Source organism: Symphodus melops (assembly GCF_947650265.1).
Source record: "Symphodus melops genome assembly, chromosome: 10".
NCBI classification, from domain to species: domain Eukaryota; kingdom Metazoa; phylum Chordata; class Actinopteri; order Labriformes; family Labridae; genus Symphodus; species Symphodus melops.
The window spans coordinates 20065911-20086764 of record NC_136700.1 but is presented as its reverse complement, the minus strand read 5'-3'; the positions used below and the strand labels follow the sequence as shown (position 1 = coordinate 20086764).

The window sequence follows — 20854 nt, the reverse complement described above, 5'->3', positions numbered from 1 at the left end:
GTGGTGTAAAAGCACTTTAAATGTCAAAAGACTAGAAAAGCACTAGTTCAATTCTTAGCAATTTTCCATTTGCAATGAGAGAAATATTTGTATAAGATACAAGGGGAAAAGGTAGACAATTAGCTATACCGGTAGATGCATGGGCCAGCATGTAGAACCACTTTAAAAGATACATTTAGTAAAATATTTTAAATTAACAGGAGTTCAGGAGTTCTCTCTCTTGACAACCTTCTTGTCAGGCATGTTTGAATAGTGTATGTAGGCCAAAATCACTGAGTAATCCTCTTCTTTTTCACAGTCTGATGCACACACTGTTGCATATCCTTGTAGTGCCGAATACGTTCTGCTTTTTAAGTTGTATTAAACTTAGAGTTAATTCAACCTTTTTTTTGGTTGTATCCTCAAACAATTGAATGCATTCATATCCCTTTGGAGTGCTGTCAGCGTTACAAAAGGAGAAACGGAGGGTGATGTAATGTAATCTAACAAACCATGGACTGCTCTCAGAAGATAACAACCGAAAGCTAAAGTATACAGCAGAGAGAGAAAGCCAGGGAGTGAGTGAACTTTATTATTTTGTAAACGTCTTCCTCAATCAGGAAAAAAGAAAAAATCTGCAAAAGATTTGATAAATAATTAATCATATTAGACATTTATCAAAAACTGTAAAATGCTTGCACTCAGCTTGTATCTTGCAGTTTTCTGCACTGTTCAGCTCTTCCTTAGGCCTACGCCTATTGTAAATTATAGCCTATTCATATTATAAACTTATTATGTTTTTTCTTGGCTTATTTATTACCCGAGGACTGTTTTCCAGTGCAGTGCTGTTTTACAAGCTTTCACGTGTTTTATTCCACCCTTGTGTATTGCCTTTGCATCAAAAACAGCAAGATAAATTCCTTATGAAGTTATTTATCAAATCAGGTTTTGAAATTACAAATCCCTCTTCATATTCTCAAATGTGATGATTTTCCGGCTTCCTATGGCACATCCGATCTAGCTAATGGAGGCGAGGTAGTTTTTTATTTTTAATCAGCTCAGCGTGTTTGGTGTTGTTTTGCACGGGGAAAGTAGGCTGCCAAATATAACCTATGACGCAAAACACATGAAGACGTTTTGTTAAACATAATCATAATACCAACATCTTGAACCAATTTGCCAAAAGGCTAAAAACAAGAAACAACACAGGTTGTACTCATTATGTCGTAAAGTAGTATCTGTTCATTACGACGGCAGCTCTCGTGTAACGGCGTGCCACTTTACGATAGCCGAGGCCTTCCGTTTATATATTGACTGAGTGATTTTCACCTTAGACTTAAGTATTGTTTGGAGAGAACCAGTACGTGCTGCAATACAATGGGAATAGAAGATGAAACTGATCGGACGCTGTTCATAAGAAACTTGGACTCTAGGGTGACAGAGGAGCTTTTGTTTGAGTTGTTTTTACAGGTACGTGTGCTGTCGCCTTCATTAACCATAGCTAACACACATAGCATTAATGTTAACAAATAGAAGCGGATTCGAGGTGGAAATATTACATAAATAAACTTGTTTAAATACATTATTCAAATCTTTATAGTGCAAAAGCCAATGATAATATACATGGATATTTAATCTGCTCTTTACTCACGTAACGTTACGTCAGCCAACTCTAGCTAGCTGTGTAGCATGAGCTAGTTATTGTTTGGTACTAGATGAACTGATTGTTTGTTTTGGGTCTTTTTTTTACAGGCAGGACCTCTGATCAAAACAAAAATTCCCAAGGACACGGATGGAAAACAGAAAACATTTGGTTTTGCCGTTTACAAACATGAAGTGTCTGTGCCGTATGCCATGCAACTGCTGAACGGGGCGACGCTTTATGGCAGAACCCTTCACGTGCAGTTCAGATCAGGTGTGTTGTCATATGTTGTTGTTCAACATCTGAAGCGTGATGCTGAGGTTGTTCTGTCTGTATTGAAATAAGTAAATAACAGCAATCGTGTTCAGACAGGGATTGTTTAGTTAAGACACTTGTTTTGTTTCCGGTTTGTCCTCATCACAGGGAGCACTCACAGCAGCAGTCCAGGGAACTCACAGAATTCAAGTCCTGCAAATACACCAAATCCACATGGTCAGAGGTAAGAGTGTCCAATGAGTTGTTTGGGAATCATACAAAACTGTGAAGCGCAATCAGAAGCACTGACGGAGCGCCTCGCTCTGTCCAGCAGATACACTTCTCTTTATGATCGTTCACATTGAGTTTCTTCACATATGAAGGAAACTCGAATACCAACAGCAGCATCTAAAAGTGTATATTGTTTATTCTTCCAAACTTTATGATTGCTAAAAAGTTTGCCTGTAAGATGAGTACTCCTAGAACAATATTGACATTTTCTTGGCAGTCAGATTGAACAGTAGGACAGCACAGTAAGTTACAGCTTTTAAATAATTTATCTTTTGAATACAAAGCTTTGATAAAGTAACGATCGCAGATACAAAACCGGCCTTTTTGTATGATGGGTTAAAATATGATTTGCTTTACTCTCACAGGACACCGATCCAGTTCAGTTCTCCACCATACACTCCTCCGCCCCAAACGCAGAGGCCCTTCTCGTCAGGGGATAACCTGCAGAAGAATGTCATGGTAACATTAGTGTTTTCTAATGTTGACAAAGCTTGGTAGAGTCATTACAGACTTTATGGTCTCTATACATGATGTTGAGAGACTCATTTTAACTAAAGAGCACATTTTATAATGAGAATAGAATTCTTGTTTTTGGCTGTTCAACATGCAAGTCCTGTTATTGATCTATTCCTCCTGATCTGTAGATGAACAACATGATGTGGCAGCTCCACGTGCAGCAGCTCGAGCAGTTGAATGGTGTCTTTTCCAAGCCTCTGCAGAGGCACCCGTCGGCGGGGGGACATGCTGGAAGAGGCGGCTCAAGGCAACACGATAACTCCCCCTATCGTCACAATACCTCCCAAATGAACAGTGGTGGCAGAAATCAGCGATACTCAGAAGAGCCAGGTTCCGGCCGTCAACAGCAATACGGCCACAGCCGGGACAGCTATCACCATCAGAGCGACAGGAGTGCTAACCGTCACCATGACAGCAGAGGTGGCAACAGACATCATGACGACAAGAGTGGCAGCCGTGGCTACCAGGATAACAGATGGCGACGCTACTGAGACACGCAGAGGATGTCTTGTGAAGACTGCAGCTTTTCACATATCTGTGGACAGTGTACAAAAAAAACAAACTTGGATTATGTTGACATATTGTATGTCAACAATGTATGTATACTCAGGTTTTTGTATATAATCTTACCAGATTTAATAACTTGTGTCTTAGAGCCATTTTTGTTTTAAGGCATTTTTAAATTTATACACTTTTTGAACGTGAGCTTTTCCTCACAAATGTTGCAAAAAAGAAAAAAGTAACGGAGAGAAGTGTATTTAGAGCAAGGGGGAAAATGGACAAGACTGGTAGCTGTTTGAAAGATGAAAACACACCACAGGAAGAAAAAAAAAAGATTTCGGATACTTAAAAGTTTTTATGTTATGCAAATAGTATTTGTATGGTGCTCTCAGCATTTTACAAAAGTCTTCAGGTACTTGGCAAAATAGAGCAATTGTCAGCTAAAGATTCCACCAGCACCACTTTATTGCAATAGGGCAACACCCTTTCTTAATTGTATAATTGTAGATCTGACCTTGCTCTTTGTAAAAAAAAAAAAAAAAAAGAAAGTTCTTTGTTTTATTTTTTTTTTAAATTCTGAGTCTGTAAAACGAACTGTTTTAAATATTTTCATTCTGATAAAAGCTCCTTTTCATTTGATCGTTGTATTGTCTTTCATCTGGTCACAACACAAGCGCCAGCCTCTTGGCTGTTAATCAAGAATGCTATTTACAGCTCTCCGTGTATGTCACTAAGTTGAGTAGCTATTGTATGTTGATGCTACATGCCTCTATGCATGCACACATGGCCTTATCTGCACCTATAAATGGCCACGTGTAACTAATAGGCCTGTGCAGTGGGTTACAAAGTAATCTACAGGTGGCGCCATATGCGTCTTTTTATTTAATCAATTAAGATGTTAAATATATCTGAGCCACATGATCAGCTCCTGCATATGATATTTCTATTTAGGATGCTTTCAAGTCTTTACATGGATTTGACACCCACCATGTTCACTTTACAGCATGCAATTATGTCCAAGTTTATTTCATGTCCCCCAGTGTTGCACACATATCTTGTTTCCTTTATCAGAAGAGTCTTAACACCACTTTGACAATGGCACAGGTTTGAGTTAATTTGCAGATGTGACAGAAGCAGGCTATTGTCCCATCCCAGAATTAGCAACATTTTGATCCTTAACATCTCATGTTGCGATCAGCTTTTCAGCATTGTTCCCCGGTGTCTCTGCTCAGGCTTGCTTACAACAAAGTGATGATCAAATCCTTTAATGTCCGAGCCGAGGTCATAATCTACCCTTCCGAAAGTGCTTATGCCACTAACAGAGGCTGTATCGACAACTAGATCCACCAATAAGTCTCCCTGGATCCAAAAGTGGAGGTGCATTTGCACCCTCTGCACTAAGCTTTGTGTCTTGCCTGTAATCTTCCTCGTGTCAGATTGCATCCTGATGATTCCAAATCGCTCTAATAGAGAGTATCCTCTGCTATCGGAGTCGGTACTGCTAGGAAGGCCCTTATTATGCTTCTGGCTGTGGCATAACTCCTTTAATTGGTTGATCTGCCTGGCGTCTCCTGCCCTGGAGCGCGCGGATTAGAGAGGCCGCTCGGTAGCCGCTGCTGTGTGGATTTATATAGTCTCCTGAAATGATCCACTTCCAAACATCCAGAGACCCTCCCTCTCTCTAGCAGCCCCGCAACGCAGACCACAAGTGTCAGGATGCCTGCACTCCTGATACCGCCTCAGGTTGTTGGGTTCATTGGTGCCGCAGTAGCCCGCGCTCTGGTCCTAAATTAACCCGTCACAGGGTTTGCATGTCTGTAAAAGTTAAGAAAAATAATGGCATGATTGTTGTTTAGGCCATGCTATCCTGTGCTCCGAAAGAAGGCAATGCATTACATGCTGAAATAAGCCTATTGAAAGCTACCAGGGTGCAATTGGTTTTACATGTATTTTTATACACAATTTAAAAGGGAGAAAGAACTATTAAATAGGCTAGGCCTACTATTAAAATGTGAGAGTAACAACTTTTGTTGAAGATTTTAAGCTGGATTCTAAAATGCCCTTTTGTATGTCGGCTATCTTTTCCTTCCTTCCTTTTTTTTTTTTTTTTTTTTTTGCAGTGACTTCACTCCCCAGGCCGACGCACAAAAAGTGAAATGAGCTCCACAGCAGTTGTTCACTTCGCCTCCTCTTTGATCAAGTCATCAAACGTGAAAAGAAGCCGAGCTTTCCCATGCAGAGCTCCAATATTTCCTCCTTCGTAATCCTTCACTCTTTGAACACGGCGGTTTTGGGAAGCACAAGCCGTCAGAGTTAAAAATGAATTTCCAATTCTTGTGATAATAATCGGTTCCCTATTAGATCACCGGAATGATATCCTGACCTAACAAGGACAGCGTTTCAAAATGTCTTCATTTTGTGTACATGTTCGCTCCAATTAGAAGCAGGTGAATTTTTGCAAAGAATAAATACTACTCTCTGGGATATTGCAGTAGTTCTTACAATTGAAAGGCAGATTTTTTTTTTTTTTTCTCTCTCTCTAAAAGACAATCAAGGACTATCTGAAGTCACCTAAAAGTGGTATTCCTTCATGCGCGCTGATCAAAAAAAGTGAAATCTCGTCTGTCAAGTTTGTTTGGCCATCAGAAAAAAAAAAGAATGACACGTGCCGCTTTTAATATCCGACCAAATAACTTTATGCCTTTTAACAGCAGATCTGATTTCGTTTTTTCCAGAGCGGATTTCTTTGTTAGACGAATTAAAATGTATTCTTTAATTTTGTATAAACCTACTTTAGGCCTAAACAATTGTTCAATTGAATTAATAATGACAAAACAAGTTTAAAAAGTTTAATCCCACATTGAAGTGGTAATTTAGTAAACAATCCCGCTGAAACTACAATGAAACCACTTCAAACGTGTTTCTTCACTTTTTACAGCACCAAACTCTTGACTTCAAAAGTTATAGTTCAACGTAGATAAATATCATTTCGTAGTGTTTACGTTAATAAATTAGCTTACTGGTTAAAATGACCTTAAGATTCTAAAGTTTAAACAGGGAGCATAGGAGACTTCGTGTCTGAAGGCAAACTTTAAAAAAGTTGCATATTTTAAAAGTCAAATAAGTTATAGACCTAAAGAAAACAAATTAAGAAACGGATGAAAAAAATATCTACAAACGTTTAAAAAACTAAATAAAAAAACCGTCAGTAAGACTGCTACTGTAAGCACATGACTGTTGATATTAACCTGAATGTGACTGATTCAGTTTCGTAATAAATTGTTTGTATTGATTAAAGTAGGCTATAATTATTTAGATAATATGACATATTCTTCAGAAAGAAAACAGAGATGCAGAAGAACAAACAATACAAAAAGCCAAATTGAATATGCTAGAACTGGACAAGTTTTGTGCGCGCGCGTATTTGGGAGGTTGCCATGTGTTTGTACTATACAGTTCACTAGTCTAAGAAAGAGGGAGAGAGAGAGCGAGAGAGAGAGAGAGAGAGAGAGAGAGAGAGAGAGAGAGAGAGAGAGAGAGAGAGAGATGGAGCACGGGGATGTGTTCAGCGATGGTTTATATAGCAGTGGGTGTGAGCACTGTTCGGAGTCTGTTCATTAGCACTGTTGCGCTCTGTGCACCTCAAGTTGTAGGCTTCTGGACGTCACCGCGACAATTCAGGGAAATCTCAAACTGCATTTTGAAAGACTAACAATGATTTGTTCAAACGCATGAACTGCAGAAGCTTATATTGCACACGGTAACACCTGCATATCCTCAGATTTCAGCGAGCGAACCAATAGCTGAGTGAAGATAGCGCGCGGTGCCCAGGGACAGATCATGCAAGCCGAGCTGAGGCTCTCTTCTCCGGGACAGCTGAAGGCTGCCAGGAGGCGCTACAAGACTTTCATGATCGACGAGATCCTCTCTAAGGAGACCTGTGATTATTTTGAGAAACTCTCTCTATACTCAGTGTGTCCATCGCTCATTGTTCGTCCGAAGCCTCTCCATTCATGTTCTGGTAAGACAACTATTGTTTATTGACTTGTTAAAAAAGCAACATGACAAAAAGAAGCTGGGGGAAAATGTCACAATTTGTAATATTTATTTGTTTGTATATTTTGATCCAAGAAAATGTGTTGCTTGGAAGCTGTGGTTGCTGTTGAGATCAATTTCAAAAGCAATAAAACATTTTTGTAGCCTATTTAAGAAAATGAATTTGCATGTTTTATGAATCAGAAACGTACATTTACATCCTTAACAAAGCAATTACTGTACACACTGACGTGTGTTACCGATTTACTTTGTAGCTTGATGACGCATTTTGCGCAATTAAGTTGTGATGACCTTTTTTTGTTTTGTTTCCGACTATCAAATTGGTGCGTTCAGAAAATTAAAATTGATAGAATCCTTTTTTTTTTTTAATGAAGTCATCTGCTTTATTTTGTTTTCTTTCCAAAGGGGCTAGTTTGAAGGGAATCACATGCAATGCACACTCAATTAAACAACTTCACCTGTTGCACTCCTGCTTTTACTGCAGCCTCATCTTAAAGGATGAAAATCAAAGACAGGCAGTGCAGAGTGAAGTGATGCTTCAGGGGGTTTTAAACTGATGAACGACTGAATTGATAACTTGACAGAAGTTGACAAAGTGTTGGTAGAGCAGGTAGTGTTGCTTTTAGTCTGTGGTTTATCTTTTTCCTTCATTTGGTCTCATTTCTTCTGCGTTATCCTGCTTATCAAATGCCTTTGCCAGTGTGTTTAGCTGCTGTTGAATATTTTGAAAAGGGTAGAACTGTACCATATCTTGTATGAATGTTAATAAGACAACATGTATGTTAATAAACTAAAATGTTTTAATGTTTTAAAGTGGTAACAGTGCAGCAAGTCAAACCACCTATTACTTAGACTGCACATTGCATATAATGAGTCATATAAAAGCTAGTACAGAATGAATATTTGCTTATCTCCTATGCATAAGAAGCACTTTTAACACATCATAAAGTTATATAGATAGATATATGGATATATGGATAGATGGATGGATGGGTTTTGCAGCCCTTTGGTGTTCCATGGACTTGCCGATAATCACCAAAGGGTCAAAGCCCCAGTTTGCGCCACATAATATCAGGTTAGGAAAAATCAAATCTTGACTGATGATTAATTGTAATTCTAGATGAACCCAAACAACTCGTAGGCTACTGCAGCCTCTAGTAATCATTAGTATAATTGCTCCAAAGTCTGAAATAATAGCCACTGCAATTCGATGATGACAGCGGTGGGTGGATAAAAATAGGAGCAGCGATTCCCTCATCCCACTGATATAAATTGGTATATGCTAGAGGGCACTATGACTGGCACCCCTCTGTTCGGGTGGATAGAGTAACCCGCCCTGCATATTCGAACACTGTGCCCACCACTTATTTGTGGCTGCGGGGGGTGTGAGACACAGTATATTCCCCAACATCAATGGCTTTTAGAGCTGGATATAGAAGCTGGCAGCCTTACAGGTCCTGGTCCGAAGAGAGGTGGCTGGTCCCTGAGCGGCCCCTTAACTGTGACTTCTTCATTCTGCAGATGAAAGAAGAGCTGCTATAACCTGCTTCTACCAGTGGAGGCCGCTGAAAGACAGTGATGCCATCATGTTGCCTGAAGGAGTTCTAACCAATTAATTGCTGTGTTTTTATTGTTCGCCACTGGTATGCCAATCAAACATACCTACATAATTATATTCCTGTTTTTGTTTTTCTTTATCTTGTGGCACTTGAGACTCTCTGTCCAATTGATGTATCTGACACAAGATAAAGACAATAACTGTTCACATTTAAAGTGGCTGATAATCATTTTAATCACCAATCATTTCGAGCAGGATTAGAGACAGTGATTCCTGAGTGAAGAGTCATTGTAATGGAAGGGTACAATATTTCATTTGGAGTCCCATCTCTCAGCGAGACCCAGGACAGGGCATTTAGCTGTGTTTTCTGGAAGAGGTGAGAGATTAAGATCAACTGTGGTGTAATCTCACTTGACAGCATGATGAAAAATGCAAACAAAACCAAAAAGAAAGAAGGAAAACCAGGAGTGTGTGCAGCCTGAGGGCAGCTGAGCTCTGATTTGGCCCTAGCTGAGGGCTTATAGAAGAAATCCAAGTGAGCAAAAGGGTTCTCATCCCATCTTTAACTGTAATCCACTGCAGACAATAAAGTCTCCCATTAAGCTTAAAGCTGGTTTGAGGAGGTTGATTACACCCGTGTCAACACACACACAGGCAAGTATGCACACACATCCTTTTTTTTCAGTTAAGGATGATGTTTGACAACCTGTCATCTCCACATCATTCTCCACGAGGCCACTTCCATCAGATTCTTGTTTCTATTTTGACAAGGGATCAGTCATAAACCAGTTCTTTAAGTACTTTATGCTACAGTCAGGTTTCAGCTGACACACAGGAAGAGCTGTGAGGACTGAGGATCAGGTTTCAGATTAAATTGTTAACACTTTGTTTAGTGTAATGCCTTTTGGTCATCATGCAGCTTTAGCTGGGGATGCTTTTCCTCATGTGCCTGGGAAAATACCACAAGCATTATACTCAACAGTGCTTTTGACACCTTCCCTTTACCTATTTTTTGAGTGCTGGCATTAAATTTCTCCTATGAAAAAATAAAATGAATATAAAACAATTAAGCCCTGCCCGTCACTGAAAGACAAGGCCAAAAGGAAAAAAAAAGAAACCTTATTATCAACAAACTTTTTGGCTGTTAATAGATAGTTAATAAAAAATAGTTCCAGGGCAGTGCAAAAACAGCAGATTGATGAAGAACAAATGCCACACACGTGTTAAAATGCCACAAAATGTTTTAATTATTCACCATGATTAAATACAGTGGCATTTGAGCAAGTGTACGGGCACATCTCCTTTAAGGCAAAGTCTAAAACCCAAAACAACGCAACATTGCACATTTCCCTTGTCATGGTTACACAATGAATCATTCATTTGAGCACCCCATTGACAAAAAAAGTCAAAGATGTGTAGATGTTATGATAAGGAGCAGGTAAGTGAGGGAAAAAAAAACGGTATACCTTTCTGAAGTTACGTCATTTAGACAGTTTTGGCCCTGCAGCTTAAAAAAAAATCTCCCCTTTCAATGCAAATCATTTTGAATATTTATAAAAGCCTCAAAAGGAATTCTTTACAAATGTTTTATTTGATCTATTCTGAGAGGGTTTTTCTCCTGTAATGGTTACCATAAGCACTTGTGCAGGTCCCCACATTCCGACTGTGATTATCAAGCGTATCAGTGTTCGAGTGCACGGAACCGAGCTGCGCTCCTGCAGCTCCTCAAACAGTTTATTTGTAGACTATTGACAGGACACTGGCACTTGTCAACAACATGTCAGAGAGACGGTTTCACTGTCAGTGGAAAATCCCTGTGAGGGCTAACATTTCTCCCTCTGTCTGTTTCCTCCTCTCGCTCTTTCTTTTCTTCTTCCTCTCGTGTCCTCCCTCCGACGGACTGTCCAGAGACAACTTCAAGCTCTTTGTTGACAAGAGATTTCCTGACAAATGTGAAGACTATGCAAGATGATCATTTTCAATTCAGCATGAGACAAGTGTCTCTTTCTCTTCACTTTCCAACCATTCTAATGGATCTTCATTGATAAATGTTCATGTGAGGATGCTCTTAGAAAGGAGGTCATACCTAAAACTGATATAATAGTCTGATATACGGAGATAGAGAGAGAGACAGCTAATGAAATGGAAAGGTGTAAATGGAAAGCAAGAGTATGTAGCCAGAGAGAAAAAGGGTCTTCTTGTCTAGACCTGTTGCAATAGCAGTGGTCTCACGTTGGAGGATTAGTGATGACCTCAGCGCCTCACCATGATGTCATGATGAGCCCAAGGCAGAGTCTGGTGTGTATGCGTATATCAGTTTGTGTGTGTAGGGTAGAGTAGCAGTGCCAAGCTTGTATTCGTGTGGAGAAGTAAGGCTTTTTATGCTTGACTTCAGTCTAATAAAAAAGCTTATTGTGGCTTTGTGCACACTGTAGATATGAACACGTTTTACTCGGTTGTAAAATTAGAAAGAAGGAATGCCTTCCTTTTTTTTAAGCGTTCTTGCGTCTTGTCATCTGAACTGAAATCCTTATTTTCCTCACAGGCCTTTAAAAAAACCATAAAGGATGAAAATGGAAACAATGAAGTATAGCAGTACATCTAAGCATGAGTCTGCCATTATTTCTCCTCTTTAGAGAGTGTGTGGTCAGTGTTTAGATTGTTAATATGTTGAGGTTCATTCTGGGATTAAGCAGATCTCCCACAGACAGCGGGGGACGCAAACGCTCAGTGTGTGTTAGTGTGCAACAACCTGCTTTTTCCCTTGCCCCACTGCAGCCTTTTATCTCCCTTTATATCTTCCACCTCTGCTCCTCTAATCCCCCATGTGTCCTTACATGCTGCTCTTTATCGGCCAAACCTGCATCCGCCAAAGCATTACAGCCATGCGCTGGGCTCAGTTGGCTTGTAAATTTGGGTTAAGGGATTGGGTTTTTTTTTTTATATTTGAAGCCGTAAGGATTTTCTGGCAGATATCATATTCACTTTGGTTGACCCGCCGCATCCCCTCGTCCACCCTCGGCTCCAGACAAGTGGTACTTTTTATTGATTCTGGCGTCTTGCTGCTTCTGTCTGCGCTGATAAAAAAAAAAACGTTTGTATATGAGTGCACAAGTGCAAAAAATGAGAAAGATTGCAAGAGAGGGAGAAGAGTTTATAAGCAGAATTGTGTCTTTTATTTTTTAGGATTTTATTACAGCCTTTTCTGTCTCTAGATGTATGTGTGTGTGGGTGTACATCATGCTGTTAGGCTCAGTGTGTGCAACTGCTAGAAAGTCGGTTACGATTTAACTACTGAAAAATAATCATTCATTTGAACGGTTCAGAGGAACGGTGTAAAACACAGTCTGCGTCATTGGGATCACAGCCCTCTACATGGAGAAGGTCAAAAGCAAAACACTTTTAAAGGGAAACACGGCAATTAAAAACTGAACCTGTCTCAGCAATTACAAGCGGTCGATACTGCTACAACCAGCATGACTGAGAGCCACACTAAAAACTCTGCATGACTCAAAGGATGTCTGATCCTCTTTCTTCCTTTTTTGCAACAGACTTTACTGCATCCTCTCCTTCTTTATCTGACGCACTGTCTTCTCTTTCAGGTTCCTCGTCACTACGTGCCTACCCTCTCCTCTCAGTGATCACGCGGCAGCCACCCCACATCCCTCAGGTGTCCTCTCCGGTTGGGGTCCCCTCGCACCTGCCGTTGTTGTCACCGCAGCACCCTCGAGGCTGCGAGCCCTCGCCAAGCCAGACGCCCCTCAGCATCAGCAGCGAGTCGGACACAGAGCACAGCACGCCTCGCCTGAAGAAGCCACGTCGCAGCCGCACCATTTTCACTGAGCTGCAGCTGATGGGCCTGGAGAAGAAGTTCCAGAAGCAGAAGTACCTGTCTACACCTGATAGGTCAGTAGAGCTTGAAAACTCGCGTCTGATTGGACAGGTTTAGGAATCTGTTGTCAGATAAAAATCCTGCTTGCACTTAACTCAGAGCAACCTTAAATGATTTCTTTTGACAAAGCAATAACAGTAAAAGCAAACCGCATTTGTGTTTGCGGTAACTACAAGCAAAGTTATTTAGTTTCAGATTTCAAAAAAAAAAAAAGACTCACATAAGTGTCACTCAAATATGACATTCTGACAACCTGCAGACTTTGCATAGCGCACATGTAGAGAGTAAACATGCACTTTCTTCATGCACGCACAAACGTTCATGAAGCCACAAGTGCAAATGATCAAGCAATGGTTAACCTAACATCATAATTTTTGATTTACCCTGTGGGGAACGTCTCGTATAATGTGAATGTGTTGAAGCCAGAGCATTACCTCAGCCTTCTAGTTGAGACAAGAGTAACGTTTTTAACCCTGCGCTCCCCAGCAGCAAAATGCTCCCAACAAAGACACAGTGTCTCACTGGAGAAAGAACAGGGACGGCAGCCAATGCAAGCAAACAGAAGTGTAGTACATTGATTTACTGCCAATCATTTCACACATGTAGCAGGTGTATGTAAAGAACGCAGCGCTATCTACGATGAGGGGAAGTCATCCAAATTTTAATATATGTGTCATTTTCAGGACCTGACATGAGGTCAGACTATATTTTCTTAGTTTTATTGTCCAATTCATTCTTATATTTGGCCTGTAGGCTATTTTTCCATTATACAGTAACCAAGACATATATGCTGTTAAATAAGATTAGCTTCACATGCAAAATAGGGCCTTAAACTGTATTTGAACTTTGCATCAAGTAGAGATGGCTTATTGGACACTACACCCCTTGTTGTCAGTAAATCAGAGGTCACACACTTACAGTTATACTACGGTCTTATTATAAAGTCTGTTCTCCTGTTTAGACATGTGAACAGCAACAATTTTCAAAGATGTCTCAAACCCTGCATCCTTTTTTTGCAATGTATCTGCTCACTACATCTAATCTAAAAAGACATTAGCATATTAGGAATAAACCAGATTTATTTTGTCATTCCATTTACATCCCATCTGTGGGCAAAACTCCCACGATGCATAATTAAATACATCACATCTTGGCTTGCCTGGAGCTATTGGAAAGGCGCCATGCCTCTTCTTAAAGCCGAAGCCCCGAGGCTGATCACAACTCAGTGATCAAAACCAACCACCCCTAAAGACGACTGTGCCAAAATACGGAGTCCTGTCAAAATATCCGATTCAGACAGTGTTGAAAATTAATTAAATACCCAGCTGGCGGGAAAACATCAACAGAGAAAATCTCAATTTAAAGCCCCACATCAAAGGTGTGACGTGCTCCCCACTTCCAAAGGGAACTTCACTTTTCTCTCCCTTTTTTCTTGGCATGGAACTTCTGCGGTTTTGTGTTTAAAACCGGGTGTGGGGGCAGGAGGAACCAAGACCAAAAATATCCCTGATAAATACTTTAGATAATTTATATCTTACAACAAAACAATTAATTTAAGCAGTTTGCAATTCAAACAATTAGTGCCTGGATAATCCTCACTGTCATTACCACCATCATCAGCATCATTTTAACTTAAAAGGGATTCAGTTACACCCAAGATTCCCCTGTAAAAAGGTGTGAGAATGGAACAAATGGCAGCCTTGCTGTAGCCTGGAGGAGGACTTAAATACTGTTTCTGTTGCAGTACAGTAAGTGTGTGGTTTCTCTTTAATGAGAACTAATGACCTTAAATAAGTGGGGTGTTTTCCTTTTTCTGCAATTACATTTCTTTGTCTCCAGTTGTTGAGCTGCTATCGACTAAGGCACAGATGTTAGGGAAGATTCGATAGACGGCTCGATTACTGTTATGTCTAGTGTTTTTTTTAGACGCACACATAAACTCCACCCCAAAAATGGCCTTTAATGTAAAGTATAGGATTATGCATAGAAGCTCAGGGATTTATTGTTGCTCTGCTTTTTAGATTCTGATCACGCAATTTTCTGTTTAAGCTTCCCCTTGCACCATCAAATGAAAGTCAGTTCCTTCCACTTGCGGCTGGTGTGGGTTTGAATCCCTTCATCCGCCCGTTAAAGACTTTGAGAAGAAAAAGAGTTGAGGAAATCTAATTTTAAAAACCCGAATAGTTGCTCCTTTCCTTCACAAGTGGACGCCTTGTTCACTTTATCGTCCCTTCCTAAAGGTTTCACATTACACAAAAAACAATCGCCCTATTAGTCATGGATCAACACATGTGGTGGATGCATTCAGAATTTTTCTTCCTACTGCCCCAAAAGTACAGGACTGTGTATTACATCAAGCTACATTGGATTAGTGATGTCGGTACAGATGTTTAAGCAGCCTTTCCTGAGCTGCAGGTGTACAGTGTCAAACTTGAGCTACCGGCAAATCAGCTTTGATATGAGACTCTAAAATCTGTTGCTGTTCTTAAGCATACATGACACATTTTGTGGACTTAATGCTACATGATACATGTGTTGTAAGGAAAAAAAAAAAGATTATTTTTGTTTCCTTGTATTCCTGTTCGCCAGAGTCAAACCCTGGCTGCTTTGGATGCAAGAAGTGTGTAACGCGTCGATCTAATGTGCTGATTGATGTGTTTGTGATTTTACAGGTTAGATCTGGCTCAGTCACTCGGTCTCACACAGCTCCAGGTGAAGACATGGTACCAAAACAGGCGTATGAAGTGGAAGAAATTGGTAAGAGACAGTATTAAAGTTAATGACAGTTAAGGCTGGGACACCTGGAAACTGTTTCTTTTTCTCATAGAAAGGGAGGGGGGAGTCATGTCTCAGTTAGTTCTGAAATTATTTTTTCTTTCATCACTGAAAGTTAACATCCCAAACTGTAGCTTTGATTTGACTGCAATCCAACTTGTCCATCGACCAGTGATTTGCACAATACTTGTAGGACAAGCACATAAAGCTAGCAGTATGTCAGTAAGAGAGGGTGTGGTTTGAGGTGTGACCAATAATGACAGCAGAGAGAGCAAACACTTTTGAAGGGTCAACAACTCAGAGAACAAAAACAAAGAGCTAAAACTGTCAAAGACAACTGAGTGCACAAGGAGCAGCCAGTAGCAATACGTCTTCTCTTAATCACTGCAATAGCTAAGATTGTCTGTGTGATATTCTAGGTGCTCAAAGGAGGTCATGAGGCCCCAACTAAGCCCAAGGGAAGACCCAAGAAGAACTCTATTCCCACCACAGAGGAAATAGAAGCCGAAGAACGAAGATTGAAGATTGATGAAGAGGAGAGGAGGAGAAGGGCGGGTGAACAAGCAGCGCCGACTCACGGAGGAGAGGCATCGCAGCTTGAGCCTGAAGATCTAAGTACAGAAACTCACAATCCAGCTGCAACAATGGAGGGATCTGAGGGAGAGCTCCCAGTTCTGATGCAGTCAGAGACTGAAACAGCCAGCTAAACCAGAACAAAGCAGCCAAAGACTAATGCTAACCTGAAAACAAAGAGTGCCTCAGGATCACTGTAAAAAAAAAAAAAAAAGCCTGTGTGGTGTTTAAAGCCATATGCTTTACACGTTTAACTGGAAATATATCAATGCCGTCAATTCTATACCTGATGCAACCTTTTTATATTTTTGTGCATTTGCAAATGTACCATACAGAGAGCTATTGTGTATAGACACTGATTGTGCTGGCAGAATTGTGGCCTTTATTTAAGCAGGTATAGCGAGCATAAGGAGTGTTAATCTGTTCAATCCAAGTAGGTCTGTCACAGCTCAACTTGAATCATGCATCACCTCTGTGTGCATTACTGCCATTAAAGATCACTGATCCTCTAAGCTGCCTCAAATCAGCATAATGCACATACCAAAATATCAAGATATGCCTTATTGTAGTGTCTTTCTATAGAAATGTACTATAAATCACTGCACTGCCAAATACCACATTTAGTTGCTACAGTGCCTTGTCTCAGAGGAGTTTTACAAGTGTTGATACAATATCTATTAAATGCAGGTACTATATATTTTGCAGTGATTTTCTATTAAAAGTTCTGTTTTTAGAGGGAAATAAATTCTTTAAGAATCTGCACAGCTTTATCCTGAACATGTGCCTTTTGTTTGGCCGATAAAGCTTGCATTTTGTATTGTTCAACCTGAAGATTAAAAGAGAAGCCATACACTGTATCATACTGTAGAAATGTGTATAAAGTATAAAATATATGATCTTTTGGATATCTTGGTAAAACAGTATTCTAAACTGCTGTTTTATATCGGATTGAAATAGTGTGCGCGTGTATGATGTTACTGCCGTCCCTGTTGTTTTTTTCCCCTCATTTCACAGGAGCCAGGTTGACTCTGCTTTCTGCCACGAGGCCACTAAGACTCTTAAGCTGTCAGAGATTCTCAGAGAGAATAAATCTCAGCCTGTGCCAAGGTGCACAGCGAATGCTGAACATTTTAAATCTCAATAACGTTTTCAGCCTGCAGGCTTTGCATGATTGCCCCAATCAGTGTGAAGCATAACACTGTCAACTGCCTGTCACTGACTTCTCTTTGGAACCACACCTCTACCTTCTTTCCTTGCAGATACTTGCAATTAAAGAGTTCCACTTTTGAATATAGGCAGACTTATCTTTATTTGTTATTGTTTCATATGAAAAGTGCAGTATTTTTCTGATGTAAATAATGCTCGTTTGGTAAGCTTGTTTGCAGTTTTTTTAGGTTTATGTACAATACTTTTTACTATGTACACAGTGTGTGTTTATGTATTTAAATACACTTAATAAAACAGAAATCATTTACATTTCTCAGTTTGGTGAAAGTGCTTTGAGTTTTTGTTTTTTGACACATAAATAATATCAATTAAGCATATCCTCTGTAAATAAAGTTGAGTAAGCACGAATGGGTGCATCTCTTTAGAAGCTGTTTTAGTCAAGGAAAGGAATAGAAGATGTAACTGAAGTGTGCTAACATTAGTCTGCTAACACAACAATGCAGGCCACGGGCAATTGCAGCTCAAATTAGGGACAACTTTGTCCATCATTCGAGTCGAGCTGAAGAAGTGGTGAAACTTTTTCCTTTCTCAAAAATTATTGTTTTTTTTTTTTTTTTTTTAAGATGCCCATCCAGCAGAGAATTAACATCATCTCTATTGACAACAAAGACTCCTCTTCCATATTTAGTAAGTCCATAGTAGCCAATTAGAGTAGTGAGGGTCATCCATTCATCATCCTTGGAAAAAAAAAATGCAGCATACTATGATATTTGTCAATTAATCATTGGTGTGAATCAGAGGTAAATTCGAAGTGGGTGTACCCTTTGAATACTGAATAATAAGTGGGTATACTCCATACACTTGTGTATACCCTGCACTAAACTACTGACTTTGTCCGCCGCTTGAGCCAAAATACATGTGTGAACGTGAGTGGAGGGGGATTGGTGGCGTTTTACTGGAGGAGAGCAGAGGCTTCAGTATGGCGGAGGTGTCACCATACATAATTTGTTTTGGTTTCATTCTGGCTCTCAAGGGTGACATCTACTCGCTCAAAAAGTCGCACATTCTGCTTTTAAGTGTCCGTTTAATGAATATGCCACCAGAAAATTCAACAAATAGTTTTTGCTTGTTTTTAGGGTGTGTCTCCTGAGAATGAAAAACAATGCCAAAAAAAATTAAACTCACTGACAGAATGTTTTTATTGAATAATTCTTAAATGTGCTGTAACATGATGCTAAGTGTTAAATAAGTGTTAAATAAATCAAACAGTTAGTCTACAGTAGCTGTAGCAGAATGGGGTTCAGGCAGATCCATTACTGAGGAAGCTTTTGAAGATGAATTATATGAAGTCAAAGTTCACCATAAATCACAGTCAAGAGAACAAAGCATTTAAGCACTCCGTGTTGTGACATTTATCATCTTTATCTGTACAGCAAATGAGATGGCCTGTAGTGCACCTAAGGGCTCCTCTGTGACCCATAGTGAGCGGGGAACAGTCTTAAGTGTATTTTTAGTGCCTCATACCGGACATGGATGGTTTCTAAAGCAAATAGTGTTGGTTAGCATTGAGTAATGCTTTCTGTGCTTTAACGCCTTGTGTAAACATTGTGAGTATGCCTCATACGTGTGTGCATTGAACAGCAGAAGCCCCCTCACGCTGTGTTACCGTTTTTCAATCTTTGAGATTTGGTTTGCTTTTTTCTTTACCCCCTTTTGTTTCCACACAACTGCGTAGCAGTTATTAACTCTTGGGATTAACTATTACAAATTAAATAAGATATACTGCTAGGACACTGGAATAACAGAAAACTTTTTTGACGAATGCACATGTCTATAAGAGCATGTAATGGACAAAAAAAAAAAAAAAAGATGTCAGAAATGTTTTTAACTTACAGTGTTCTAACTCTTACACTCATAAAACCAACAGGTATTTCAATGAATCTTGTTAATTAAAGTTATGACTTGTGTCACTGAACAATTATGTATTATATAAAGCATTCAAAGTGAATGATTCATACAAACAATCTGCTGCTCTGCTAGCAACACCTTGGTCATTGTGCTTTTTTTTTTTTTTTTTCACCTCTGCTGTTAAAACTGTACTGAACCAGAACTGCCAACATGCCTGGTTAAAGGCATGAGGAACACAACTTGTGTTATGAGATGACAAAACTATGCCTGTAACTGTTAGAACAATAATAGGGAAATCATTTTTTAAAATTCATTTAACATTTATTACTAACAAAAAAAAAAAAAATCGGTCTGGCTGCTTGTCAGGCTTTTATAGATCTAAATCTGCCCTGTCACAAATTTCCATGAAAGAATCTAACAAAAGCCTCCAGAGCAGCCTCTATGTATCAGCATTAATTGCAGGTGATGAGCGCTGATATTTCCCTGTGAAAACAGAGACTGTGGCTGGCAGGCAGGGAGGCGAGGATCAGCATTCTGCATGTTTCCACAGGCTGCCGAGTTCCTCTGGGCTAATTGTTGTGTAGCGAGATGAGACACTGGCGGCCTAATTGGAGAACCTGTTATTTTCTCACAGGTCCAAGTTCAACGGTAGGTCACAGGAGTGCTGTCAGCCCTAGACAGCCCCTTTCCCCCCACCACCCACTAAGACATCCATCGCACACTTTCAGCTGTCAGCTTAGCGTACGCTCAGGTAGTAAGCATGGGGGGAGTGGGCGTATATCTCTCGGTGTTTCACCTCTATTTGTGTCCTGACAGAGGAAGTTATCTCTAAATGTTGAGGGCAGGAGCAACAGCAGGGCTTACTTAAATCAATAAAGGCGGATGCTTTTCGACAACATGCACAATACTCCCCTTTGTCCTCCCTAACATTTGAGAGAAGCAGTCATCATGGGCTATGGCAGGAGGATCACCTCCCCTCAGAGAAGCATGGCTAAGACAGGCGGCTGGCTGTAGCTGCTGATATGAGTCTATTGAGCAAGAAGTCAGTCAAAGCAATGTTTGCTCTGTGGAATTTTTACAGCTATGTTACAATTTCTTTACAAATGTAAACTAAACAGATCTACTTTATTCAGTGAATACTTTTTAAGGTCTTTATCCCATTAAGCCATTACACACACTTGAATGTCATAATTCTTAAAGTGTTTCTATGGAAACAGATAAACTTTCAACAAAGCAGAAACATTTGCAGTGTTAAGATACTCTTAATGGGGAATTTCAAACTTCCATCCATCAAATACTGACACTATTATTTTATGCATGTTTAAATGTAAAACTAATTTATCTACTATGTTTATGTCTTAAGAGGAGGCTTATGGAAAGAAGGCTAGTGAAGCCATGGCATATAAAGCAATGGCAAAATCTATAACTTTTAAGACGAACACTTTTCAATGAGTACAGATGAGGATGACACAGTGAAATCTGAATCTGGAGTCCGACACAAAATGTAATGTCGTGATGTTGTTCCTTGATAGAGATATTAAAATTGTCTCATGTCTGATCAGGCATGTGTGCTTTTTTCATCCTGAGAAGCCTTCTTTTCCATTTGTAAGTTGTTTTAGATAGAATATAACTTCAGGAAGACTCATTTAAGAACAGAATTTATACATATGAGAAATGTGTCTTGGTGTATTGGTACAAAAACTGTTTACCAGGGAAATAAAGCCAGTAGCAGATCCATCAG

At 39.8% G+C, this 20854-nt stretch overlaps 2 protein-coding genes across 2 annotated transcripts; both read left to right on the top strand.

Moving 5' to 3' along the window:
• The first annotated feature begins 1196 nt into the window (after positions 1-1196).
• Positions 1197-3823, top strand: rbm7 (RNA binding motif protein 7). Its single transcript, XM_079353447.1, has 5 exons — positions 1197-1449; positions 1732-1894; positions 2045-2120; positions 2533-2626; positions 2812-3823. Exons 1-5 carry the CDS (start codon positions 1357-1359, stop codon positions 3172-3174), a joined length of 789 nt encoding a protein of 262 aa, XP_079209573.1. The 5' UTR covers positions 1197-1356; the 3' UTR covers positions 3175-3823.
• Positions 3824-6758: 2935 nt separating this feature from the next.
• On the top strand, positions 6759-17381 carry barx2 (BARX homeobox 2). Its single transcript, XM_079354162.1, has 4 exons — positions 6759-7205; positions 12401-12704; positions 15363-15447; positions 15885-17381. The coding sequence occupies exons 1-4, from the start codon at positions 7025-7027 to the stop codon at positions 16170-16172; spliced, it is 858 nt and encodes a 285-aa protein (XP_079210288.1). The 5' UTR covers positions 6759-7024; the 3' UTR covers positions 16173-17381.
• The last annotated feature ends 3473 nt before the right edge of the window (positions 17382-20854 follow it).

Excerpts from the sequence above, each read along its gene's own strand:
- rbm7 (XM_079353447.1), top strand. The coding sequence starts at position 1,357 with ATGGGAATAGAAGATGAAACTGATCGGACGCTGTTCATAAGAAACTTG. Across the intron at positions 1,450-1,731 it reads TGTTTGAGTTGTTTTTACAG|GCAGGACCTCTGATCAAAAC; the intron begins GTACGTGTGCTG and ends TTTTTTTTACAG. Across the intron at positions 1,895-2,044 it reads TCACGTGCAGTTCAGATCAG|GGAGCACTCACAGCAGCAGT; the intron begins GTGTGTTGTCAT and ends TCCTCATCACAG.
- barx2 (XM_079354162.1), top strand. The coding sequence starts at position 7,025 with ATGCAAGCCGAGCTGAGGCTCTCTTCTCCGGGACAGCTGAAGGCTGCC. Across the intron at positions 7,206-12,400 it reads GCCTCTCCATTCATGTTCTG|GTTCCTCGTCACTACGTGCC; the intron begins GTAAGACAACTA and ends CTTCTCTTTCAG. Across the intron at positions 15,448-15,884 it reads GTATGAAGTGGAAGAAATTG|GTGCTCAAAGGAGGTCATGA; the intron begins GTAAGAGACAGT and ends GTGATATTCTAG.